This window comes from Musca domestica, unplaced genomic scaffold (genome assembly GCF_030504385.1).
Source record: "Musca domestica strain aabys unplaced genomic scaffold, Musca_domestica.polishedcontigs.V.1.1 13, whole genome shotgun sequence".
Lineage (NCBI taxonomy): Eukaryota > Metazoa > Arthropoda > Insecta > Diptera > Muscidae > Musca > Musca domestica.
In genome coordinates this window covers 1,607,841-1,635,521 of record NW_026712172.1, presented here as the reverse complement: position 1 = coordinate 1,635,521, position 27,681 = coordinate 1,607,841, and the positions used below count along the sequence as shown (strand labels likewise).

Sequence of the window (27,681 nt, the reverse complement as noted above, 5' to 3'; positions counted from 1 at the left end):
TAGTAGGATGCTCAACCTTAAGCACAATGTCATTTACTACATTGGCATTCGGTTTGTCTATTTTAGATTCTGAGCCACCCATTGTTTAACAATGTAAAACCAAGCTGATAAAGATTTTATAGATTTGATGATATTTATGTTGAGTTGAATTTGTCTGAATGTAATTAATCAATTCAAGTATCCCCGATTATATGTTATCAAATTCGGAGGCACCGCCAAAAATATTGCATGTAAACAAAAACAGAATGGAAACAATAAATATTTAAATGTTGTTTTTTTTTTTTATATAGTTTGCCTTTGTTGTCGTGGTATATATTATATAAATATAAGTGTTTTGTTTTAATTATTTGCATTTAATAATGTATAGGGGTTGTTGTTGCAGTTTTTTGGTTAATGCTAGAACTAAAATCTGTATTGCTGTTGTGTTAAGTTAATATTTAACAATAATAATTTTAAGGGGACTTTATTTTTCTGCTAGTGTGGGTGGTCGATATTATCCTTGTTGCACTTCTTAAAAACAAAAGGGGGTTACCTGTTATTGTAGTTGCTTGTTTGTTTTGTTTATTTTCTTAGACATAGATTTTCACATCGTTGGTGTATTTCTTCGAGAACTCGACAGGCATCCCACAATACAGCATTTGCGAATTTCTGGCATTATGGTATTTGTTTGTAAAAATTATCTGCAATATATGGAATATGAAGACGAACGCTTTCCTTTTCTCTACTTTTTCACTGTTCTTCCTTCGCCAATTTCATCCTTTCTTCTGCTTTTTTTGGATTAATTTCTTTTTGGATTAATTTCTTTCTCTTTGGATTAATTTCTTTCTCGATGAGAGGCAGGAGATTGCGAGAGTGAAAGTGCACAGCTCCTTTTTGTTCTCTTTTAACTTTTCATTCATTACTGGTTTCTGCACATACGTGTATTCGGAAATCTCAAGACCCCGTTTGTTTATGTGGTGTTTCGCTGATAATTGTTGTTCACAATAGAGAATGTCAGAATCAGTCACATGCAGCTTTTGTTTTATTATGTCAATGTTTTTCTTTTTTTGTTTGTTGTATTAAAAAAATTATATTTTAACCTTGTATTGGTTTTTGCTTCCATTTTTAAGTTATTTTTTAAATGGCATATTACGATTTTTTGTGGATTTTTTAAAGTTGTTTATTTTGTGTTTGAATTTACTTTTTTTCAATTTTTTATCTTGTTTCAACTAGCAAAAAAATCGTTTTTTTTTTTTTCTTATTTTTTCCTTGTGTTGTTTTTAGGTTTTTTTTTCTCGTTGTTTTTTGAAGATTTTTTTTTTATGTTTTGTTTGATATTATCTGAGCAAAGTTTTCTTCTGCTTTCTCATATTCAAATGATTCATTTTTTTTTTCTTTTCTTTTTTGGCATTCATCTTTTTGTAAATCATTTTTTTTTTGGTTTGTTTGTTTGAATTTCACATATAGTTGTTGTTGTTGTTAAATCCTTTTTCGATTGATACTTAAACAAGGATCATTAATCAAATCAATTGTTTCTTTGTCTTTTTTTAGCAAACCCGAGGCATTTTTCTTTCTTTTTTCTATTTATAATTTACGAGCTGGCACGGTCTGTGTTGCTGGTCCATAGTTTAAGCGTTTAATATATATAGATTATCCGAAATCACATTATACACGGTGCACCACTTTTGTAGTTTTTAAAGTTTTTTTTTTGTTTGGCAGGATCGCCATGAAATGAAAACTCTTCTGGTTTTGTTGGGGAAGCCGCAAAATGCGACTTCCCCATACTTTATTCAAATTAGAACTGAAATAATATTATCTTACAAAAATTAACTTAAGGTAAATGAAGAATAAAGTGAGCGTGGGAAAACGCTTAGTAAGCATAATGCACGCTTACTATCTCGGAGCAGTGCGGACAACATACCTCAATAAAGTGAGGGTGTAAAGTTACATACTGAATGTATTGTAACTTGAGTAAAAGCATACTATTAGTTGGATACAGAAGGTATGCCAACTTGGACAAATATGTAAACCAGTATGATACGTTGTCATACGGAAGGTATGGCAACATGGATGAATCAAACACACTACAATAGCACTAGAAGGCTTAATTTAAATAAAGTGTTTTAACTGGCGCCCAACTACAAACATGTCATAAAAGAAAACAGGACTTCTAAAAAGACAACTGCCACCCGAATAGAAAGAATATGAAAACTACACCACAATATTAGCAAGTTAAAAATAATAAGTTATATTCATAAAGAGATAATTGTTGAAGAAAGTACAGAAAAATCCCTATGGCTTATAATTATGTGTACAAAACACAAAAGAAAATGAAAACACAATTTTTTGTCAGATATTAAGAATATATATATAACAAGAAAACACAACACTATGTTCGTATAAGAAATTAGAATAAAACAATTAAAATATTTTTGTGAATAAAATTAGAATGTTATACCATCTGGTCTGGACAAATTAATATCGAAAGTTGAAGCTATGAGTTTATCAAATTCTGCTTCCCCATCTTCTGGGGCAAATCCCAGAATTAACCCCATTACCAAAAAAGTGGCAAACCTCCTTAAAATTGGGGAGGACGTTGACACCACAGCAGTCATCAGTACAGTCAGCTCTGGGGACATCTTACAGGGTGAAATAATTCCGGACACAAGCCCGGCGAATTTTCCTCATGGAGGAAGGCGGTAGATGGGATTATGAGCCTAAGAAAGGAACTGCGAAATACTACATACGATAAGGCATAAAGTTGTGGGAGAAGCTGACACAAGTTTGGAGTCCTGCCATTAGGACATGCCTAGTCTTAAATTTCTCAGACAAAAGCGATATTTCGACTTTGGAATCAGATGACGGTTTTATTTCAAGGAGATCAAAAAGTCAATGAGTTTTATGAGAAGGCTTACCACCACTTATGTCTGATCCTAGATAAGATCGACTGTTTAGAGCCTGGAAGTGAAGCGTTGGAAGTAATATTCCGATTTTGTTGAGTATAATAAACCCAACAAGTTTGCCTCAGTCACTCAATGCCTGTCTGTAAAAGAAAACATGTACCTGAACGTGGACCCAATCTGGGAAAATTGTTCATAAAAGCCACATTAGAAATTAATACAAATTCATACGTCTTCAGGTACTACCTAGGTATTGCCTAGGCCTTACAGAAATCTGTGATCATCTTTATCGGGTATGGAATAGGGAAAATACAAACTGGTACTTTTAGAATTTTACATGTGATTGATATTAAAGAAAGTTACGACGCGCTCGAAACGATGAAAAAATAAGTGGCGAGGAAAATTCCTGATTCGCGCCCACTTCTTCCCTTTCTACACGAGACATCCTGCAAATGGTGGAAATAATAGAAAACATATAACGAATATGATTTTAAAGTTCTTAAAAAAACAATGACGATTTGCTAAACTTTTGTATATTACACACAAAATATAAACTTGAAATTTTGAAAGAATTAAAAAATATTAACACAGCAATACAGCTCACGATCATCATCAAATATTGTAAATACATTTATTTTTTCAGAAAAATAAATTGAAAAAAATAGAGGAAATATTTGAGGAAGATGAAATATAATTGAAAAATGTAGAACAAGCCCTTAATTTTGCAAATGTTAAACTTGCTAACAAAAACAACTGTTTAATTTACATAATTGATATTCCCAAAACTAAAATCAAATGTAATTAACACAACAAATGATAATTATATTTCGAAATTAATAAACGACGTACGACTCAATTGCTCATTTTCAAACGCTGACCATATAAATAAAATAGAAAAAACTGCAACGCGCTTACTCCTCTTAAACAATATTCATGGAAATATATATGTGAACGAAATCAAATGAACATATTTGATTAAATTTAGTAACACTACTATTAGAATAGGTGATATAAACTTAAGTACAAAAGAAACGAACTTCGAACTGCCAGGCCTATTACAACATTCGGCAAGAAAAAAACTACACCGAGGAGATACTTTCGCTGCAACTACTACTGAGTCCTTTTTATCGATATATATTTATATATTTAATCATGTCGAAAATAAAATACGATTTTTCATTAAAACATTAATATTGTTAACATTTTATAATTTCAGTGCGGACAATAATTTAAATAACGTGTATAATCATTACAACTTGGGTATCGTAGTAAATCAACTCAAAGGTACTGTGGAGTATTATCACACACAAAAAGGAATTTTCGAAGGAGTAGTGCGACAGCGGTCAGTTCTTGATAATATCAACTTTGATACTACAGGTATGTAGATTGCATCATTTTTATTCTATGTCGTAATTACGTTTCTATCATAGTTGCAACACGCTTGGTAGAACTCTTCAAAAATTTGTAGCTTTTTAGGATGCTAAATTGGTTTTTATTATATTAACTAGCTGGCCCAGACCGCGCTGCCGGTCTATAGTTTTAGTCTTTGACGCATAGTTTTTAAAGCATAATAATTCACAGATCTGGCTCTCATAAGTGGCACAATTTTTTGTACAAATTATGACTCGACTAAAGAGAAATAAATATGCATTTCAAAAATGTCAATATAGGTTCACGTACCGGGCGACATATTTTGTACAAATTTAATCAAATTTAAAACTATCTTAACTTTTGCGGAGTATAGAGGAAAATATTTGAGGCGATTTGTGTACGGTTAAGCTATATAAAATGGACTCTAAAAAAGTTAGACCCGGGAATCCTCTCTTTTGGGATTTTTATCTACTAAACGAAAATTTTCCCAACCTCATGATAGTCTGCGGCGCAGTGTAATTACTGACGATAGCACATAGTCCTCCTAACGTTACCTGTATATATATATATATATATATATATATATATATATATATATATATATATATATATATATATATATATATATATAAACATTTTCTCTGGTTTTTCGACCTTTTCGATAGTTAATAAAAACAATTATTTGAGCTTGAGGTCAAACTTTTTGGTTTTTTAATTATTCCATTTTTTCATTATTATTAACTGTCAGGTTCTTTATCTTATCCCTAAATTGCACAGAATCCCTTACGTTGTAAACTGATTTTGTCGTCAAATTATTAATATGTTTACTATGTATTTGCACAGTTTTATTGACGGGGAATTTATAGACGAACATATGGGTCTTAATGGATAGCCGTCTTTGTGGATCTTTGGCAAGCCATATATTCTTGGGGCAATCGCAATTTCTGTTTTGAGTCTTTTCTTCTCTATTGTCGAAATTATATTATTTTTCCAAAGGCATCGGAATCTAGATCGGATGAAATTTTAGATTGGTACATTGCGACTTATGCGGCCCATGAAACATACCCCTGGTGGAAATCGTTATTTTTAACTCTGAGTGATGATCACAGCGTTATTGTACAATATTTTTCATTGATCAAAGGATTGGCCTACGACAAAATTAAGAATTTATGAACAAAATGAGAACCAATTAGGAAAACGTCTAAAAATTTTAGAACTGATCGGGTGGAGAGTTTTTAAATAAAAGATGCAGAAGGTTTTCAAAAATAAGGTATAATTCACCAGCTCACTGCCCCCTATACTCCGAGCAGAATGGAGTTGCAGAGAGGAAGAAACCGGGTTAATGGAGATGGCCAGGGGCATGCTATACGACGCGAAAATATTCATATCAAATTCTGGGTGAGGCTGTCAACAATGCGAACTAATTCAAAATCGACTTTCATCAGTTTCTGTAAATAAAACGCCTTTGAGTTATGGTTGGCAGGCCACAAATTTGAGCATATTGTATTTGGTTCCGCTGCTTAAGTCCTGTTGAAAAACAAAAACGCAAAAAGTTGGACGATGTGGCTGTCAAATGTATTCGGGTGGGATATTCTGAGGAGAGCAAAGCATTTCGTTTGCTAAATACTGATACCAATAAAACATCATAATAAGCCGTAACGTGAAGTTTTGGAATCAAACGATGTTCTTGATGTTCCGAAGAAAGATAACAATTCTGACGAAAATCTGGTAATACTGTCTCTACATCATTCTACTAATGTTCGCCTCTTGCTCATGAAGAGAAGATAATAATTCGATAAGCACAGAAGAATTTTGTGGCTTGAATCAGCTGGGGAATTTCATCGTCTTCTGACGAGGAAATTTTAAATAATGACGTAACAATTAATCCTGATGATACTCCGAACTTCTTCAAGATCAAACAAGGGTATACCGCCAAAGTATGGGTACAAAATGCGTTGAAGATGATCCAACAAATTTTGGAGAGGCTATGTCCAGATCGGACGGCAAGAGATGGTTGAGCTATGGAAGAGGAGATGAGGGCATTGCATGAAAACAAACGTGGGACTTGGTGGAGTTGCCACGTGATGGCAACTTGGTCGGCTGTAAATGGGTCTCAAAGTTAAACATAAATTTAATGGTGAGAAGGAGTACAGAGCTAGACTGGTCGCAAAGGGATTTTCCAAAAATACGGCGAAAACTACGACGAAGTTTTGCTCCAGTTGTAAAGCAAGCTACTTTTAGAAGCCTGGTTGGCCATCGCAAGCTATAGAAATATGAAAGTTCGCACGTTGACGTCAAAACGGCGTTTCTTATGGTGATTTGGACACCCGATATATATTTGAAACAACCTGAAGGTTTTATTATACCTGAAAAGAAAATATTTTGTCAATAAACGAAGCCTCTATGGGCTGAAACAGTCGGCAAGATGTTGGAATCTTCGTATCAACAAAAGCCTAATGATTCTGATTCAGAAGGGGAAAGGCTGAACCCTATTATGTGAAAAGTGATACGAACTCAATCACATACGTTCTGAATTACGTCGATGACATTATTGTTGCATCTAAGACTGAGAGCAAATTGCAGATGTTTTACGTATTCTGTATCCCACTTTGCATAACGGAATTGGGTGATTTAGACTCTATTGGGGGATAGAAGTGAGCTACAATAATGGTTTTATAGCTGTCACAAGAACGTTACATTAACAATTAAATGAATGCTCTTCAAGATGTTAAGATTTCTTCAATACCCATGGATCCTGGATATTTGAAGGAAACTACGAATAATTTGCTTGAAAACATATCTTATCCGGAAGGCTATCGGATCACTGCTGTATATCTCTAACAATACACGGCAGATATTGCATTTGCCGTTTCAATATTATCTCGGAAAATTACTTGCCCGAATGAAAGAGATTGGACTGAAGTCAAAGGGTTCTGAAAATATGTGAGGGACTAAGACTGAAATTGCTCGTGGGATCTAAGAGTGAATTGGAGTTGAACGGCTTGCTGATGCTGATTGGATGGCAGGCGACAATCAATGACCGAAAATCTACTGTGGTTCATTTTAAGCTTGGTGATGGTCATCAATATGCTAGTCGAAAGCAAGCAACGTTGTAGGCTTTATTTTCTACCGAGCAGAATATGTGGCTGCAGCTGAAGAAATCCCAGGAACTCAATCATGAATTTCACTTTCTCATCAATCCTCGGAGACTGTTGCAATTAAATTGCAAGAATGATGCATTATCCGGAATAAGACAACCAGAGTGGCGTTAGGTGCTGCGGTAATGGTGCTGTTCTACAGAAATACAGAACTACGTCGTCAGCGTATGCCACGACTTTAGTTCCATTGTGTTCCCGATATATTATACATATTTATCACCAGAAGCCATAGTAGTGGTGATAAGTCCACCCCCCCCCCCTTGAGGAGTGCCCCTGGTGACTGATTTCCTGACGGATCACTCCCCTATGCTTAGTTGTTGTTGTTGTTGTAGCAGTTTTACACGTTCTGTTGTTTTTTCCGACTAATCTGGTTCTTCCTCAATGTCCAGGTTTAGGAATTCTGCTACCTTTATGGGCTGTAGCCATAGATCCTTTGGACGGAGTTGGGTAGGTTTGGCAGAACAATTAAACAAGTGCAGCGTGTCGTGCGGGCCTGTATCGCACGCTGGGCAGGCGTTCCGCACATCCTCATCAATTCGTGCCCAATACGAATTGAGACGGCTGCACCATCCTGAACGTAGTTGGGCCAAAACTACCCTGGTTTGCCTAAACAGCCGACGTTCTTCAGCTGCAATGGATGGGGGGTGGACTCCGAGTATGGCATTCATACTGTAATTATTAACTACCTCTGTGACTGCATCAGTATGAATGCTATTCAGACCCGCTTGATAGGCTTCATGATCTAGAGGCTCTCTCTTATATCGCTGGACCTCTCTCTCTAGATCGTGCAGGTCCTTCCTGACACGCCTGGGTGGAGGAGTTCTATCCACCATATGGTGGTTAGGGCGACTCCCGCGATAACACCCAAGCAGGTACTGCAACAAAAGCATATGATTATGCTGACGTAAGGGAAGAACCTTCGTCTCCTCATGTAAGTGGTCCACAGGCGTCATGAGGAGGCACCCTGTTGCAGTTCTCAGGGCGGCATTCTGGCAGGTCTGAATACATTTCCACTGCGTTGCACTTGTATTCGCCGACCACACTGGAGCCGCATAGCTAACCACAGACCGACCTATCGCTTTATAAGAGGTCAACAAGGTTTCCTTATCCGCACCCCAAGTGCTGCCGGCTAGCGCCTTGAGGACCTTGTTCCTACTTTTCATTTTATCGCAAATAGCTGTGGCTTGCGCGGAAGACTTGAATATGCTATCGAATGTGACCCCAAGGATTTTGGGGTAGTTGGTGGTCGGAATTATATGCCCCTCGACCTGCACATTCAGCTGTGTTCTCATCTCCGCAGTCCATGTGGTAAATAGTGTGGCCGTCGATTTAGTGGCGGATATTTTCATATTCCTCGCGTGGAAGAAGGCGGCAAGCTCCGCGAGATAGTTATTCACCCTGACACATATGTCATCAACTACAGGACCCGACGCCATGATCGTACAATCATCCGCATAAGTTACGATCTCGATGCCGTCTGGAGGGCGCGGAATTCCGGAAAGGTAGAGGCTAAACAGTTCCGGAGATATCACCCCACCTTGGGGAACTCCCTGTTTCACTCTACGAGGCTTGGACTTCTTATTCCGGAATTCCACGTGCGACTGGCGTCCACACATATAGTTGACTATCCAACGTTTCAAACTTGGCCGGAGGGTAGTATTCTCAACGTCCTCGAACAGCGTGGCATGGTTGACCGTATCAAAGGCCTTTGATAGGTCGAGAGCCACCACTACTGTTCTGTGGCACGGCCTGTTCTGGTTGAGTCCTCGACTGATATGTGTGGATATGGCGTGCAATGCTGTTGTAGTGCTATGTAGTGGACGGAAACCGTGTTGATGGTTAGCAACTGAATAGCTTCCTCTAATACTGGGGAGGAGTAAGGCCTCGAGAGTCTTTGCTACTGGCGACAAAAGCGAAATTGGCCTGTATGATTCGCCTTTGCTGGCATCCTTGCCAGGCTTCAGTAGCGGGACCACCCTGCCCATTTTCCAGGCTTCGGGAACTATGTGGGTGGCTAACGACAAGTTAAGGACTTTGGTTGAATACTCAACTCCCGGCGTATCCAGTTGCTTCAACATTACCATCGATATTCCGTCCGGGCAGTTCTCTGAAGCGAAGGTTGGTGAACTCTCTGAACTCGGGCCAGTGGGCTTTCCCATGGTTAAGGAAAGTGCGGCGTTCAGAGGTTATGAAATCGGGCGATCTGCTGATGGAGACGATTATCGGGAGATGGTCTGAGGCAAGAGAAATGACGGGTTGCCAAGTCACGTCATTTATCAGACCGGGTGACACGATGGTTAAATCTGGCGAACTGTGACACTCTCCTCTTATTCGGGTGGGGGCATCCTCGTTTACCGTGCAAAATGTGGAGCAGTCAATCTGCTCTGCCAACGCTGATCCCCTCTGGTCATTACCTAGGACGGAATGCCACAACTCATGGTGGGCATTGAAGTCCCCTAGTACCAGGCGGTTATTGCCTTCCAAAAGTGGGCTTATATTAGGCAAGTAACGCGGTTCACAGCTATTAACCGGCGGGATATACACATTAAGCACCTCTACCTCGGCAGTACCACACTTGACTGCTACCCCCATACACTCCATGTACGGGTCACTAGAGACTAGCTCAAGCGAGATAGGTCTGTATTGAACAGAATGGTGTATCAGGAACGCTAATCCCCCACCTCCACTTCTGGTGCGATCTTTCCTCAATACGTTGTAACCATTGCAACGTTGTAAGCTACAATTTTCATTGAGCTTGGTTTCCTGCACCGCTGCGATCTTAATATTCCTCCGATTCATAAAATCCACTATCTCATCAATTTACCTCGGAGTCCGTTGCAATTGAACTGCAAGAACGATGCATTGTCCGGAATTGGAACAGCAACATGTGGCGTTAAGTGCTGCGGTAAAGGTTGCTGTTCTGGAGACTGCGGGGGAGTTCCATACTCCGACGACGACGAGGTCGTGGACTCACTGGGGACTACGTTGGTGCAGCACGAAGCAACATAGTCCCTATCGCTATAGTCTCGCAACCGGGTTAAACCGGAACAATTTCTAAAATGGTGTTTTGGCAAACCGTACAGAACCATGGTCCGGGGTTTTCCTCAAGCCCGACACGGATCAAAAGAATCCGGAGCAAGCATTCCGGGATGTGCTGCTCCCAAAACAGAAAAATAAACAAACACGAACATGTATACACTGGGTTGGCAGCCGCTGGCCGAAACTGGAGTGTTGTTGTTTCGGGTCAATCCGGTGTCGTAGAACACGCTGCCGTGGGATTGTTAGTTGTTGTTGTAGCAGCTCATACATCCGTGTTCGTTCTTCTCCATTTTCTGACTCAGTTCAATCAGGATCTGCCTCTAAGTCCAGTCTCAAAAAGGATGCAACCTGTATGGGTTGTGTCCATAACGAGACTGGAGTTAGGTGAGTATGCTTGGCTGGACAGCGAAGTAGGTGCAGCATACCATATGGGCCTGTGCCACATGCTGGACATATGTTTTGCTCGTCGCTGTTGATCCGGGGCCAGTAGGAATTTAGGCGGCTGCACCATCCGGATCGTAATAGAGCCAAAACTACTCGGGTTTGTCGGGGCAGCTTTCGTTCTTTAGCTGCGACGGGTGGGGGATGGTCTCCTAGTACAGTATTCACTCTACATCCTTCAATAACTTCTGAGACCGCATTAGAGTGAATACTATTCAGTCCCGCTTGATAGGCCTGTATCTAGAGGCTCTCTCTTATACCTCTGCACCTCTCTCTAGAACATTAAGGTCTTTCCTAACGTGTCTGGGCGGAGGTTGCCTATCCACAAGATGGTGATTCGGATGGCTTTGTCTATAACACCCAAGCAGATATTGCATTGACAGCATTTTGTTATGATCTCACACCTGTAAGACCTTCGCCTCCTCATGTAGGTGATCGACAGGTGTCAGGAGGAGGCACCCTGCTGCGGTTCTGCTATACCCTATGCTTATGTTGATGATTCTGCTGCTGAACATAACATCAACCCATTCAATGAGGAGTAGTGGTATTTCGAGTTCAGTGAGAGAATTATCAATGGCGTCAAGTGTGACGTTATTAAAGGCCACCTCTATATCAAGGAAAGCTGCCAACGTGAAACATCTCAATGTGGGCACAACGTCGTGTTATGCTGTTTCAACAGGCTAGCCTTTAATGTAGGCGGGTTGTGAGGTACTTAACGAGGTTGTAGTTAGTAAATTTCTCTCAAAGCGAACGACGAAAGACTTATAAGCCTGTAGTTTTTCGGAAGTGCATGACTTGGTTGCGCTGCCTTAGGAAAATAAGTAACTGTGCCCTGTTCCATGCTGTAGCATGGTGGGAAAAAAAAATTCCGTCCGGTACCGGTGATTTGAAAGGCTTGAAGGTGTCGATGGCCCATAGGATTTTAGGATTGCTTACAATCCTAACCGGTTGGCATTTCTTGCCAGGGAATGTAAGCGGACGCGCTTTCTCATAGCATTCAAGTAAGACTCTTGTCAAGAAATTCACAGAGTCGTCCATACTCGAGACTAAGTCCACATATATATTGCATGCATATCTCAGCTTCTATGTAACTCTGCCAAATTGTCCCAACGAGCCATCCTAGAATTCCCATGGGGTTTTTTACGAATGCCCTCTACCAATACTTGTAATAAGATCTTCCGATGATCCGAAAACGAACATTCGGAGGATACTTTGCAGTTCAGTATGAGCAAATCATCTAAATTGGTTTGGGTAAGTTCAATGACCTCCTCCCTATCTTTATTTTGAAATGTAGCCTCGTTTCCCCTATTACATATTTTAAGATTATGTCTAAAATGAACTCACCTCTTGCAGGGAGATGAAGACGAGAACCCTTCTGGATTGAGTCTCCAATCTAACCGTCGTGGCGTCTCCTTAACTGAAATTATTAAGGAAGATTAAGTTCAAGTTCTTTTTAGCGACGATACACGTTCTAATCTTATCTCCATTGAAGGTGGCGTAGGTGATGTACCGTTCGCTCCCAGACCAGTCATCTTATTTTTATATATAAGGTTCCTCGACCAGTGCTATGTCAACTTCAGCCTTTGTGAGGGATAGGCGAAGTTCAGCTGCGGCCGCCTTGCAGTGATGCAGATTAATCTGCATAATTCTAAGTACCTGCTTTCCTCCTACTGCAGCAGCGTTAGACGGAACCGAATCCATCCCGTACCGAAGTACAGCTACTCTCCACGCGCCTGAAGGTCCGCAGTATCGATGGATACCTTGACAACCAGGCCTCCACCCTCCGAACTAGAAACGACTAGCCGCCAGTTGTCCATACGAAGGTTGGGATTCTATTTCCTCAATATTGTAAGCACACGTTCCGGATCCACCGACATTTTCCTGCAGGGAATCTCCTTTAGGGAAACAGAAGCGAGCTCACTTCCTTCCCAAAGACCGTGAAAGCCTTAAAAGGCTTGACTACTGTTTTGGCCACTTGCGTCGGTCCAGCGGCAACCTTCTTGCTGACGGCTTGAGAGGATGACGCAACAGGTGTAAGAGATGGTTTACCTGTTGACGGCTTCTTTGCCTCAGGGTGTCGTTCCTCTCTTGGCCGCCCCTCTTCAACGTTGAACTAGAAGAGGGCTCCGTCTCCTTTGGTTCCACTGAGATACCTATGCCTTCAAGCTCTCCCTTCTTTTCCTTCCGCCTATTGCGTTTTTCGCAGGTGGTATGTATTCAGTGGGGACAGTGTTTGATTCAGTTGACGGTACAACGGCCGGAGCTCAAGTTTCATCAACTGTAATTTTCGTATCCTCCACGGTGCACAAATCCGAGGGTGCGTCCGCAAGCGGGGCCGCCCTCTTAATAAAGTCGACCAAGAGAGAGGAAAGTGGCAGTAGCGGGTAGTTCTTTTCGAATTTCCTCACTACTTTCAGGTTCGCACTGATAAGAGTCTTTTCCCTCTCCGTCATCTGAGAGGGGTCACGGTCAATAAATTGTTTGCAATACTTCAGAGACCGTTTGTAACCCCTCTTAGCCTTTGCCTCCTTTGAGCCGGAGTCAGCGCAGTTGATAGGGATCTTGGGGGGTGTACTACCCACCTCATCGCCTTCCACAGTGGCATCCTGCACTTGGATGTTAACCGCATCGTTGCATGCCGATGGTTTTTCCTCCTCGAGTCTTGACCTCACCGAAGAGCCACGTTGGGTGTCCAATGGATTTTAGAGATGATTCAGCTCCCAGAGTTGAAGATAGAACAGTAATGTCTAAATCCTCGTGAGAGAGGGACATTTTCCTGACTAAGCCTCAGGGTTATTGTTCTCTCGTGGAGGGCGGACAACTGTTCGCTTTGTCACTGGATGTCACCGTTACACCGTTAAACGTGACTGAGGTCTTATCATCCTTTTTTACAGGGTTCTGATCCAAGAGAAATGACGAGTTGCTAGTTCACGGAATTTATCAGACCGGGTGGCAACTATGGTTAAATCTGGCAAACTGTGACACTTTCCTCTTATTCGAATGGGGGCATCCCCGTTAACCATGAAAAATGTGGAGCTGTCAATCTGCTCTGCTAGTCCCCTCTGGTTATTACCTAGGACGGAATGCCATAGCTCATGGTGGGCATTAAAATCTACCAGACGATCATTGCCTACCAACAACGGACTATTATCTGGCAAATAACAGCTATTATTCGGAGGGATATACACATTCAGGACCTTTACCTCGGCAGTTCCAAACTTGACTGCTATCCCCATACATTCCATGTAAGGGTCACTAGAGACTAGCTCAAGCGAGATGAGTATGTATTGAACATAATGGTGTAACAGGAACGCCAATCCCCCACCTCCACTTCTTGTGCGATAATACTTCAGTACGTTGTAACCATAACAACGCTGTAAGCTGCAATTTTCATTACGCTTGGTTTCCTGCATCGCAGCGATTAAAACATTCTTCCGATTCATAAATTCCACTATCTTATATTGTGCAAGATGTGGCTTGAGATTCTGCGGTATAGGTTGATGGTCGGGAGATTGCGGTTGAATTCCGTACTCCGACGAAGACGTAGACTCGCGGGGACTACATTGCTGCAACACTTCGCAGAAGTCTGCAACCGACTTAGTCCGGAACAGTTTCTAAAGTGCACCCATTCTCTACATCCATTACATTGCACCCGAGTCAATATGGATTTAGAAGTAATCGCAGCACAACATCACTTCTGGTTGTATTGACTGATAATATTAGAAATTCTGTCAGTGCTAGTGGTTGTTCCGTTTTATTATCACTTCATTTCGATAAAAAAAACATTTGACAGAATAATTCATGCAAATTTAATCAGTAAGCTACATCGTTTCTTCAATTTCAATTGTTCAAGAGAAAATAGTACGTCGGTGTTAAAAATGTTGTTGCTAATTTTGTTCCAGTGAGTAGTGGTGTGCCACACGGTTCTGTTCTTGGTCCTTTACTGTTCGTCATTTATGCTAATGATTTTCTGAGTTGTGTTGATGGTATGAATTTTATTTAAATGAGAATATATGTCTATGATATGGTGCTTTGAGATTTTTGGTAGCAGTTGTTGTTTTGTTTTTCTTATGTTAAATACATTGTTTCACAGGGTTATGCAATATTTTTTGTGTTAAACATCGTGATCTCCTTGGAGTTCAACTAATTTTAGCCTGCTAGCATAAGAAGGCAAAACGAAATCACTATTCTAATGTAAACCTCGTAAGGCAAATAGCAGAAATTGTTTTTGCACGGATTCTATTTTCTCTGAGTATATACAAGAGACGCAAATAACTGTTTTGTTATATATGGATCAGAAAATTCTTTGGCCCACCGTTAAACAAAACCTAAAACACCATTTGCTTTATTTACCATTCATATTACATGGCTATTACAATTTAATTTTGGATCCATCAAGAGGCCAAATCGACGAATTAATTTATGAATGACCGTCAATATTATATTGCAATATCAGAGATGGTCTGGAGAAGCACATATGCTTAAATTTAAATCCATACAATTTAACCTGCACCATTGAAAAAGGCTATATAAATCGTTTTGAAGTAAACTAGCTCGTTTATCACAATTATGGGAAATGAATAATTTAACATCATCTGTGTACATTAACAATTTCGAGTAATTTATGGAATTAGGTAAATCGTTGATAAATAAAAGAAAAAGGACCGGTCCAAGGTGACTTCCTTGCGAAACACCCGATGAAACGTTAATCGTTTTGGATAGATACCCTTCAAATAAAACTAGTTGTGATCTATCTTGTAAGTAAGATGATATCCATTTGACTATGTTTGTGTTGAAACCCATATAATTTAATATATATATTAGGAGTTCATGGTTAACACTATCAAAAGCTTTACTGAAATCAGTACAAATTGTGTCAGTTTGTTTACGCTGAACAAATCCTTTTATTACTGTTGACATAAATTATATAAGATTTGTTGTAGTAGAAAGACCACTAGGAAAACCATGCTGATATATATTGAACTTTCATTGAAATTACAGCAGTAATTAATTTTTCGAAAAATTTTGGAATGGCACTTAATTTGACCAACATGCAAAAACAAAACCAAAATTTGACTAAATCCGACCTAAGAAGATCAAGTCGCAAAGGCAAAAATCGTTGGGTATGTTTGGCAGGGATATTAATATGATGAGCGTAATTCGCGGGTCTGTATCACATGCCGGTCAGTCTTTTCACACATATTTGTCAATTCACGTATTGAAACGACTGTACCATAGTGAACTTAGTTGAGTCAAAACTTTTGTTCCTCACTTGTAATGCTGGAGATAAGACAATGGTTAATATTACTAAAGGTGTAATGATTTGTTGGATGATGAGCGTTCGCATCTACTAATTTATAAAGGTGATGAAATTACAATGTTGAGTTAGACTCGAGCGAATGACAGAGAGAGAGAGAGAGAGAGAGAGAGAAAGAGACTGAACTTGGTGGTTGTACCGCATCATGATAATGATAGATGCTGTTTTTTATACCCTACACCACAAGGTGGTCAGGGTATTATGTCTTTGTGCATTTGTTTGTAACAGGCAAAAGGAAACGAGATAGACCCATAGTTCCTTTTGAGTCCTTATGCATGTCCGTCCGTCTGTCCATGTATTTTTGTAAACAAAGTACAGTTCGCATTTATTGCCCTATCCAGATGAGCTTTTGCACAAATCATTTGTTTGGCCCAAGGACGAACCCTATTGAAATTGGAGATAATCGGTCAAGATTTAGATATAGCTCCCATATATATCTTCGTCCGATTTGCCTTTTATTGTGCACCAAACGTGTAATATCGATCCGAATAATATGGAATTTTGCACGTACGATCAGATTGGACCTGAAAATAAGTATGCCGAATTTGATCGAAATCGGTTCAGATATAGCTATAGCTCCCATATATATTGTTCATCCGATTTGTTATTTTTGTCCTCCGCAGCCGTAATATGCACTCTGTAACAACAATATTTGGGGAAATATATCAAATACAGCTCAGAAATACATTTGCTAAATTTAACGAAATCGGTTCAGATTTGGATATAGCTCTCATATATAACTTCGTCCGATTTACCTTTGATTGTGCATCAAACGTCTAATATTTGGATTGGATGAAATTTGGCACTTACGACCGAATTGAGTCTAGAAGCTAGTATGTCAAATTTGGTGAAGATCGGTTCAGATATAGCTATAGGTCCCATATATACTGTTCAACCGATTTGTCATATTTGTTACCCACAGCCGTAATATGCACTCCGTAACAACGATATTCAGGGAAATATATCAAATACAGCTTAGAAATATCTCTGCCAAATTTTATCGAGATCGGTTCCAATTTGGATATAGCTCCCATATATATTTTTATCCGATTTCAAATTAATTGTGCACCAAATGGGCAATACCATTCCGAATTTAAAAGATACAAATTCTTCGGCATATTTAGTCTTTTGAACTTAATCATAATCATAGCGTGTGTGATTGAATTCTCCCATAAAAACTTTTAATTGTTATGCGCAGCTCTACTAAAATAGCAAAGTTGTGTAGGGTATCATAAAGTCGGCCCCGCCCGTCTTTAAGACTTTCTTCACTGGGGTAATGTTGCAATATGGGATGTTGCCATATTGTTGGTGTTGCAATATGCGATGCTACATTGTTAATGTGGGACTTTTTGCAACACGTTGACAGTTCTTACATTTCCGAACAAAGTCTTCAATTTGTTGGTCGATTTTTGGCCAATAAACAAAACTCCTGGCAATGGCTTTGCTGCGTTCTGATGATTCTACTACACGATTATTGAAAAGAATGCAACCTTTGATTGTTAAAAGATTTTACTTGTTGAAAAATTGAATGATTTGTGTTACTTTCTGTCCACTCTGTTAAAATTTATTGGATGACTGTTTGTGAATCTGCGTCTTGTGTTGTTGCTACGAAGATTATTTTAAATGATACTGGTAGGACTGACATAGTTTCATTTACTCCATTGCGCATGCCTTCTTTGAATGACATTGAAGCCACTATAAAATCACCTGGTGAATTTCCGTTATTGTTAACTAATCTTCATAAAACATCATCATGAACAAAGTTTTTTCGTGTTCATGTATTTGATTTCGAAGTTTTAAGCAAAATATTGCGAGTAAAGGCTTGTGATCGGTGTGTAAATTGAATTTTCATCCGAATAAAATTTTGTGAAACCGTTGGACTGCGAATATAAAGGCTAGGCCTTCCTTTTCTTTTTGGCTGTAGTTATTTTCCGCTTGTGGAAGTGATCTAGAAACATGGCGTTTTACTTTCATAGTGTTGTCTGGAAAGCTGACACTGTGATGTCCATCCGAATTTGGCGTCCCCTTTTTAGTATATCGTCAAGATGTTTACGTAATGATCTCATGATTGTTTACAAATTTCCCATAATGATTGATAGAACCTTATAACGATAATACTTCGAAAACATTCTCTGGTGTTTTAAGATTTTGGATGGCTGGTATTTTTTTGGATCATGTTTGATTCCCTCTTTGTTTATAATTTGTCCAAGATATTTGATTTGTTTCTGGTAAAATTGACAATCATTGTTATTATTCCTTCGTTTTGCAATCTTTTAAGTTCAGAATCGATTTCCATTCTTCGAATGGACATTTCGGAACGAATTCTTATTTGGCGTTTGGAAGTAATTGTATGTTAATTTTTGTTTTGCACTGACTTGGGATTCTCTTGTCAAAAATGAGGTGAATCTTATGCTATGTCATCATCGAATGTTATTTGATGATACCATGAAGTTATTGGTTTCTGTCATAAATTGAATGATTGAATCCAATCGATTCCCATGATTTTGTTTATATGTGATATATATAATTTTTATGTTTTTGTAGAATCGCGGATTCTGATTGCCCTTTTTTAATTTATTTTGGCCGCAAATACGGCCATGTGCGGAAAAAACACTGCGTGGAGCTCCGCAAGGGGGTGATTTTTTCCATTGTGGGCAGTATTTATATATATAAATTGTTGCCTCAAGCGTTGTCCAAACTGCAACCCGGAAAACGTGAAGAGGGGCGTGGGAACTGCAGGACACCAACGCTGAACCGATAATCCTGCAAAGGAGAAATCATAAAGATCGTGTAATCCAGACCTGAGAAGATAAACACCAAAATCTGAGAAGATAAACAAAAAACAAAATTAAAGCTAATAATGAGAAATGAAATCCGAAGAAAAGGCACTATATGCCGATTAAAATGAGAAAACAAAACTATTATTACAAAACTTAATATTTTTCTTAGAATTTTCAAGGTTCGTAGAAAGTTCGCTGATAGAAAGAGAAATAGTAAACTTGTGGTAGAAACTATAAAAAGAGCATCAGTGGGATCTTAAGACGCTTAAGGTATTGAGTATTCATAAGGTTAAGTATTCATCCTAGGAATAGACTTTTGGAGAATTTTTCCATTGGCTTCTGAAGTCGATGGGATTGATTGAAATATATAAAAAATTGCAGAATAGATGGTAGAAGAAAATATGGAATACAAATTGAAACCTCACGATCTTACACTCGAACAAAAATTCCAGTTAGAGGAGGTTATAAAAAGTTTTGATAACTTCGGAGAAAAGGGTCTAGGGCCAACCTCCTTAGACAAGCATTCCATTCAATTGGTAGAGGGCGCTGTACCGGTAAACTATAGATATTATCCCATTTCTTCGGCGATTCAAGATATAGTTTATAAAGAAATTGAGATTTAAATGTTATAGAGTTAAGTGATAATCCATGGAGTAAAAGAACTAAGATAGTTAGAAATCCTGGGAAGAATAGATTTTGTTTAGATGCTAGGAAATTGAATAAATTGACAATTAAAGATGCGTATCCATTGCAACACATGAAAGATTTCGCCACCATCGCAACTCCATTAACCAATACATTAAACAAATCTAAAACATTTGAGTCATTTGAACAATTGAAAAAAGCGTTAACTTCAGCACCAGTTCTTCGACATGCAGATTTTATGAAATGCGACGCATCTGATTATGGAGTGGGTGCAGAGGTATATACACTGGTGGGCAAAACTAAAGCAACTAAAATCGCAAAGACAATAAATGCCCTGTAACTTTTACAAAAATAAACAAATTGTAATTATTTTTCCAGTTTGAAATGAGGTACTTTATTCACTTTTAAAAAAACTAAGAATAAAAATACAAAATAATATTGAATGAAAAATAATATATGGAAAACTAAAATGATCCAATTTTTGCTTGGTCAAAACTAAAGCAACTTTTTATTTTAAAATAATTTAATTTTGGCTAGTAGTCGATCGCATCCATTATTTTTGATAGCAGCTGCACCCCTACGAGGCATTGAATCTATAACACGATCAATTCGATCATTGGGTATGCTTTTCCAGGCACCCTGAATTCTTTGGAAAATGTTGTGTTTATTTCTTTCCGAATCTAGCTTGATCTTCCTGTCTACGATACTCTATTTGGTTTAGGTCAGATGATTGTGCCGGCCATGACAAAACACCGATTTTTGACTCCCGCAATCAATCTTTGACAAGTTGTGAGGCATGTTTGGGATCATTGTCATGCTGGAACGCCCAAATAAGCCGAATATTTTCCTCAGCGGAAAGGAACAACGTGATGTTCAACACATCTTTGTAAACAAACCGATCCATAACTTCCTTTATTTCATGGACAGGCCCAAGTCCATAGAAAGAAAAACAGCGCCACACCATTTTAACACTTCCTCATGCTTCACTGTACCCTTGCAACACTGCGGCTTGAGTCTTTAATTTTTTTGGTCTTCTCACCGTAAAATTTTTCATGTCTGAGCCTTTAATATTAAACGTAGACTCATCCCAGAATAAAACTGTTGTGCTTTTATGGTTTGAAATAAAAGCCAATGTTTGTTAATACTAAAGGTGTAAAGATTTATTGGATGATGAGCGTTCACAGCTACTAATTTAAAAAGAATGAAGAATGTACAATGTAGTGAGTCAGACTCGAGTGACAGACAGAACAAGACTGAGCAAGCTGAAATGGCGGTAGCACGGCGTCTTATTATATGAGCGTTGCCGTATAGGATGTTGCAACATGAGATGCCAGATTGTTAATATGGGTTGCCCCAACATCTCCCTCCTTAAGATGAGGAGGTGATCTTGAAATAGGTTCGACTGGTTGTCTGCGACTTGTTATTCTTTGAGGTGTCCAGTTTGGTGAACCTGTTGGAGTTGCAAAATGTTTTTGATGGTTAAGCAAAGCGATTTCGAATTCTTCAAGTAGTACGTCCAATGGTAGTTTTTGTCGTTCTTGACTGCTTGACTCTACCGATTCTCTATGTCGAAGTTGATCAGTATGAGCTCGTACTAGAATTTTTCTGTCCCCAACGTCGATTAGAGTGTTGTAAATGACTTTCCCTTTACGCCCGACTATTTCGCCTGTTGTCCAATAACTTTTGTTTCCTTTGAAGTTTCTTGCATAGACCAATTCTCCGTTGCTAAACTCTCTGTTTTTGGTACCGTGTTTGGTATTGTACTGCTGTTCCATTTTGTGATTGACGTTATACTCAGGCGATTGTTGCTTCCTTAGAACGTTGAAGATCGTTCTCATTTTTCTTCCGATGAAGGATTCTGCTGGAGACTTACCTTCTGGTGCATTGGGATTTGGTGTGGATCTGCAGACTTCTAGGAAGGTTTGGAGAGATTCCGTAGGCGTTTCTTCCCCTTCGAGTTTTATAATGCACGTTTAAGTGTATCAACGAAACGCTCGGCTTGTCCATTTGAATTTGGATGAAAACGAACAGTCCTTGTGTGTTTAATGCCTTTTTTGCTGCACCACTTCTCAAATTGTTCTGAACAGAACTGTGTTCCGTTGTCCGAGACCAATAGTTCAGGATTTCCGAAGAGTGCACAATATTCGTTTAACATTTTTAATGTTGCATATGTGGTTGTCGTTGTTGTCTCGTAGATAACAGGGTATTTTGAATACGAGTCGATGATAAGAAGATAATATTTACCTTTTTCTGGACCAGCATAGTCTATATGTATCCTTTCAAGAGGGTGTGAAGTTAATGGCCATGGGCAAAGATTTGTTTTTACTGGACTTTGGTTTTTTGTTTTAAGTTTGTAAAAAGTGAATAAAGTGCATAATTTAGAACTAGAAAAGCTTTCTCATTTTCCTAAGTTTAGTTACAGAGCATTCATTCTCCTTATAATTTCAGTTGCTTTAGTTTTGGCCACCAGTGTACATAGAGGTATCAACTAAATGACTGAAATGAAGAACACCCAATTGCGTTCTATTCGCAGACGTTAAATTCCTGCCAAAGAAAATACAGCGTTACAGAAAAAGAATGTTTAGCTGCGGTATTAGCTGCCAAAAAGTTTAGACCATTACCGACCATGCCAGCCTGAAATGGCCTATGTCGTTGCAGCATTTAAGTGGTAGGTTTTACAACTACATGCTTTTCATTTTGAAAAAAAGGGATCCGATAATGTAGTTGCAGATATGATATCCCGGTTGCAAGTGGAACTCCTCCACTTGTTTGATTTGTTAGATTTTGGTGTGTCAAGAAAGGGAATTCCTTAAATCATGCCAAATCTCTAAAGAAACCAAGCCGGTAAATCAAAATATTATGCCTGGCATTGGTCAAGAGCTCAAAACCGATCGATCTTTCCAAAAATTGTATCTTGCCTTTTTAAGAAAATATCTACGCTCGAAGAAGGGAAACTGTTATATTTTTATCGTAGTAGATGAGATTTGGACAGAGATGATAGACTATCCCTCATTAGAGAGAAGATTGAGTCTTATATTCACTCCGCTTATCAAAAAAGTGCACAGAGTTATAATAAAAGGGCCAGAGTTGTCCGATTTGTTCCCGGTCAGGAGGTATACCTGAAAAATAATGGGCTAGGTGACTTCAAAAATAATAGAAACGCGAAATTTTGCAAGAAATTCGTTAAATGTCTAGTCACTAAGCCAGTGGGGAACAATACAGGGTGAGATGAAAAAACTGCAACCAATTTCAGACTGCTGTCATTTCTAAGCCAGAAAGAAGCGACTTGATGGAAACTCGCGTGGCAGTGAAAAGCCGAAAAATGGCTTGTGAGTTAAACATACCCCAATATGCCATTCGGCAAGAACTTACACCGCAACCGAAAGAAAATAGACTCAAAAGAGGTTGTTGTTGTTGTTGTAGCAGTAGTACATGTATGTGTTTGCGTTCTGCTAATATGGTTCCAGCTCCAGGTTTAGAAATTCGGCTATTTTAACGGGCTGTAGCCAGAGATCTTCTGGAGTGAGTTGGGTAGGTTTGGCTGAGCAATTTAAAAGGTGTAGCGTATTGTGCGGGATTGTATCGCACGCCGGGGACGGCATTCACTTTATAACTGCTAATAGCATCCGTGACTGCATCGGTGTGAATGCCACTCAGACCTGTCTGATAGGCCTCTTGATCTAGAGGTTCTCTCTTGTAGCGCTAGCAGAGCAATTTGTATTGTGTCTAGGATGGTTGGTATTGAAAATTAGATATATCGGTCCACGTTTTGGCATAGTCCCCATATAATAGTAGGTTAAAATGGGTCCTAGTTCGTGTGACGAGTCATTGTATGTATAGGTCCACGCTTTGAAATAGCCCCCATATAAAGGTAACTCCCGATATTCGGTACTTTGATTATTTTTGCCACATTTTTTCACGGATTTGTCTAAAAATTGGTATTTGTTGGCCATTATGGGTTCGAGCTCCGGTGGCGAAACATCGCATGCATAGGTCCACCAATCGGTGTAGCCCCCATATAACGGTACCTCCCGAAATTCGGTATTTTGATGATTTTTGGCACATTTTTTCAGTGATTTGTCTGAAAATTGGTATTTGTTGTTGTTGTAGCAGTAGTACATGCAAGTGTTTGCGTTCTGCTAATCTGGTTCCAGCTCCAGATTTAGAAATTCGGCTACTTTAATGGGCTGTAGCCAGAGATCTTGTGGAGTGAGTTGGGTATGTTTGGCTATGCAATTAAATAGGCGCAGGGTATTGTGCGGGCCTATATCACACACCGGGCAAGCGTCACGAACATCTTCATCAATTTGTGCCCAATACGAATTGAGACGACTACACCATCCTGAACGTAATTGCGCCAAAACTACCCTGGTTTGTCAAGGCAGCTGACGTTCTTCGGCTGCAATGGATGGGGTGGACTCCGAGGACGGCGTTCGTTTTATAATTGCTAATAGCATCTGCGACTGCGTCTGTATGAATGCCATTCAGACCTGCCTGATAGGCTTCTTGATCTAGAGGTTCTCTCTTGTAGCGCTGGACCTCCCTCTCTAGATCATGTATGTCCTTCCTGACACGCCTGGGTGGAGGAGATTTATCCACCATATGATGGTTGGGATGACTCTCACGTTAACATCCAAGCAGGTACTGCAACGAATGCATATGATTATGCTGACGTAAGGGAAGGACTTTCGCCTCCTCATGTAGATGGTCCGCTGGTGTCATGAGAAGGCACCCTGTCGCAGTTCTCAGGGCAGCGTTCTGGCAGGTCTGGATGTGCTTCCACTGCGTAGCACTAGTATTCGCAGACCACACTGGAGCCGCATAGCTGACCACAGACCGACCTATCGCGTTGTAAGAGGTCAACAAGGTTTCTTTATCCGCACCCCAAGTGCTTCTGGCTAGCGCCTTAAGGACCTTGTTCCACTTCTCATCTTGTCGCAGATAGCTGTGGCTTGCGAGGATGACTTGAACATGCTGTCGAATGTGACCCCTAGAATCTTGGGGTAGTTCGTGGTCTGTATTAGATTCCCCTCGACCTGCACATTCAGCTGTGTTCTCATCTCCGCAGACCATGTGTTAAAGAGTGTGGCCGTTGATTTCGTGGCGTATATTTTCATATTCCTCGCGTGGAAGTATGCGGCAAGCTCCGCGAGATAGGGATTCAGCCTTTCACATATATCTGCATACGTTACGATCTCTATGCCGCCTGGAGGGCGAGGAATTCCAGAAAGGTAGAGGTTAAACAGTTCCGGAGATATCACCCCACCTTGGGAACTCCCTGTTTCACTCTACGGGCTTTGGACTTCTTGTTCCGGAATTCCGCGTACGACTGGTGTCCACACATATAGTTGATTATCCAACGTTTCAAACTTGGCCGGAGGGTAGTTCTCTGTACGTCCTCAAACAGTATGGCATGATTGACCGTATGAAATGCCTTTGATATGTCAAGGGCTACCAACACTGTTCTGTCACACGGCCTGTTCTGGTTCAGTCCTCTACCAATATGTGTGGAAATGGCGTGTAGTGCTGTTATGGACGGAATCCGTGCTGGTTCCTAATGCTGGGGAGGAGTAAAGCCTCAAGAGTCTTGGCTACTGGCGACAAAAGCGAAATCGGCCTGTACGATTCGCCTTTACTGTCATCCGTGACTTCCACTGTCAAATCACTTATTCTAGGATCAGTAGGTTGGTACGACGCTCGTTTGCAAATCCCGCTGCCTCTGCTGAGAAGTTTGGTCTTATCGACCAGCAAGCGGCTGCTGCTTTGTTGATGATTCGGAAAATCCTGCACCTCTACCTCGGCAGTTCCACACTTGACTGCTACCCCCATACATTCCATGTATAGGTCACTAGAAACTAGCTCAACCGAGATATGTCTGTACTGAACAGAATGGTGTAACAGCATCCACCTGCGATACTTCCTTAGTACGTTGTAACCATAACAAGGTTTATAGGCTGCAATTTTCATTCATCGTGGTTTCCGCTGCGATCTTAATATTCCTCCGATTCTTATATTCCACTATCCCATCTTTTTTGCCTTGGAGTCCGTTGCAATTGCATTGCAAAAACGATGCACAATCCAGAGTTAGAACAGTAACTTTTGGCGTTAGATACTGCGGTGTTGATTGCTGTTCTGGACACTGCGGTGGAGTTCCATACTCCGACAACCCTTTGATGAGAACGACGAAGAAGTGCGGCGACTACGTTACTGCGGCACCTCGCAACATAATCCCAATTTTTGAGGTTTTCCTCAATCCAGACACGGACCAATAAAATCCGGAGCTAGCATTCCAGGATATGCTGCTCCCAATGCAGAAAAGTAAACAAACACAAACATGTGCATACTGGATTGGCAGCCGTTGGCCGAAACTGGGATGTTATTGTTTCGGTTCAATCCAGTATCGTAGAACCCGCTGCGGTAGGATTGGTGGTGAGTGGTTGGAAATTTAAATGAATTGTTGGTGTGATATATAGGTAGGTAATCCTACGCATGGTAATGGGTAATGTTGTTGTTGAGAGCAATAAGAAATAAAAAGGGAAAAATATGTCTCAACAAAGCAGTACATTTGTTGTGGATTATTACTTTATTCTACAACAAATAGATGTACGCTATTACACTTGTTTTCAAAAATATCGATATTTCACATAACTTATATTTCTTGAAAAGGTGGTATGTCAATGACATTCCCTCTTGCACTATTCTGAAATATGGTAGTGTTACCCTTATTATGTTATCACATCCTAGGATAATGTCGCATGTACTGTCCATTTCCTTCAACAGATCCAAAACATCTCTGAGTCCGGGTCTTCGTAGGGCACCACAACTTTATGTCAGACACCTTATCCACCACAGAAGTGAATCTTCCTCATCCCAAAGCTTGAGCAGTCCCCCTCGACTTCTTAGATAGGTTATTGTGTCTCCATACCCACGATCGATAGAGATGCTGACAGAGAGTGCAATGAGCACTCAACAAACAAAATATATAAAAAAATTGTTGAATTCGACGTAGTATAATGATTTCAACGTCGGCACCATGGACTAGTGGTATTATTTATTGATAAATATGAAGACAGTATCTTAAAGTTGTTATGGTAACGTTTTGCATTCGCAAATTATTCTTGATTTTACTATATTTTTATAAATTTTATGCCTAAATGGAAAATTGACGTTTCCTTTCTTAAGATTACAGGCAACTACGTTTGTCGATTGAAGATTATGTTTTTTGGAAATTATTGGTTGTGTTTTTTGGGGTTATGTTTTTACTCCATGGGATATGGCTTAATCACTATAAGACAAAATGTCGATGGGGTTTGATAATGTCTCAATTGTGTTGGATTTTAACTCAAATTTGTTAAATCCGCAGAATGCACACATTTTCACATTTATTTGTTACATATTGGCCTCTTTTCACTATCTATTTGAGAACTTTTTATGAGAACTTCAATAGTTTTTATTATTTTTGATCTTATTCTCTTTGTGGAGATGTAAATGTGTTAAAAATGTTCTACAATGTATATTGTAGATTGATTTTTGTCTTCGTCATTTATTGTTCTTTATACGATCGACTAGCGGTAAGTAAGCTGCACCTAAACAGCTTACTTACCGCTAGTCGATCGTATAACTTACTAATGTTGTGAAAAGGAGATGGTGGATTTGTTTTTCTCTTTTATTATTTTTTCTAAGTAAAATTGAGCATGTAAAAGTAGTAGCATGGTTGCCAGCATTTGACTGGCATAGTTGTTTATTTTGTTTTTTTCCTGTAAGCGGCAAAATAGTTATTTCAGAGCAAATTTAACAATTCTTTCTTATACTAATTTTACCATCAAAGAATTACATGAGTTTTAGTTGTTAATTTGTAGGTAATATAATGTTAAGATGATGTGTACTTTTTCCTAAAGATTCTCAATTAAGGTTAGTATATTAGTCAATATTTCAACTAAACCAACTTTTAAATAGATTTTGCCTATCCACATACAGATGTTTTTCTATTCAGTTGAAAGAGTTGATTATTAATAGTTTTATTTTAAATACATTTACAACATGTAGTGAAA

General features: G+C 39.4%; 1 protein-coding gene across 1 annotated transcript in view; it reads left to right on the top strand.

The window, feature by feature from the left end:
* The window catches only part of LOC101888321 (nuclear pore complex protein Nup205), a 108,617-nt gene that overhangs the window by 80,377 nt on the left and 559 nt on the right, over positions 1–27,681 (top strand). The window contains exon 12 of the mRNA XM_059118486.1: positions 4,096–4,256. Within this exon, the coding sequence (XP_058974469.1) occupies positions 4,096–4,256 (161 nt within the window). The remainder of the gene's footprint in view (positions 1–4,095; positions 4,257–27,681) is intronic.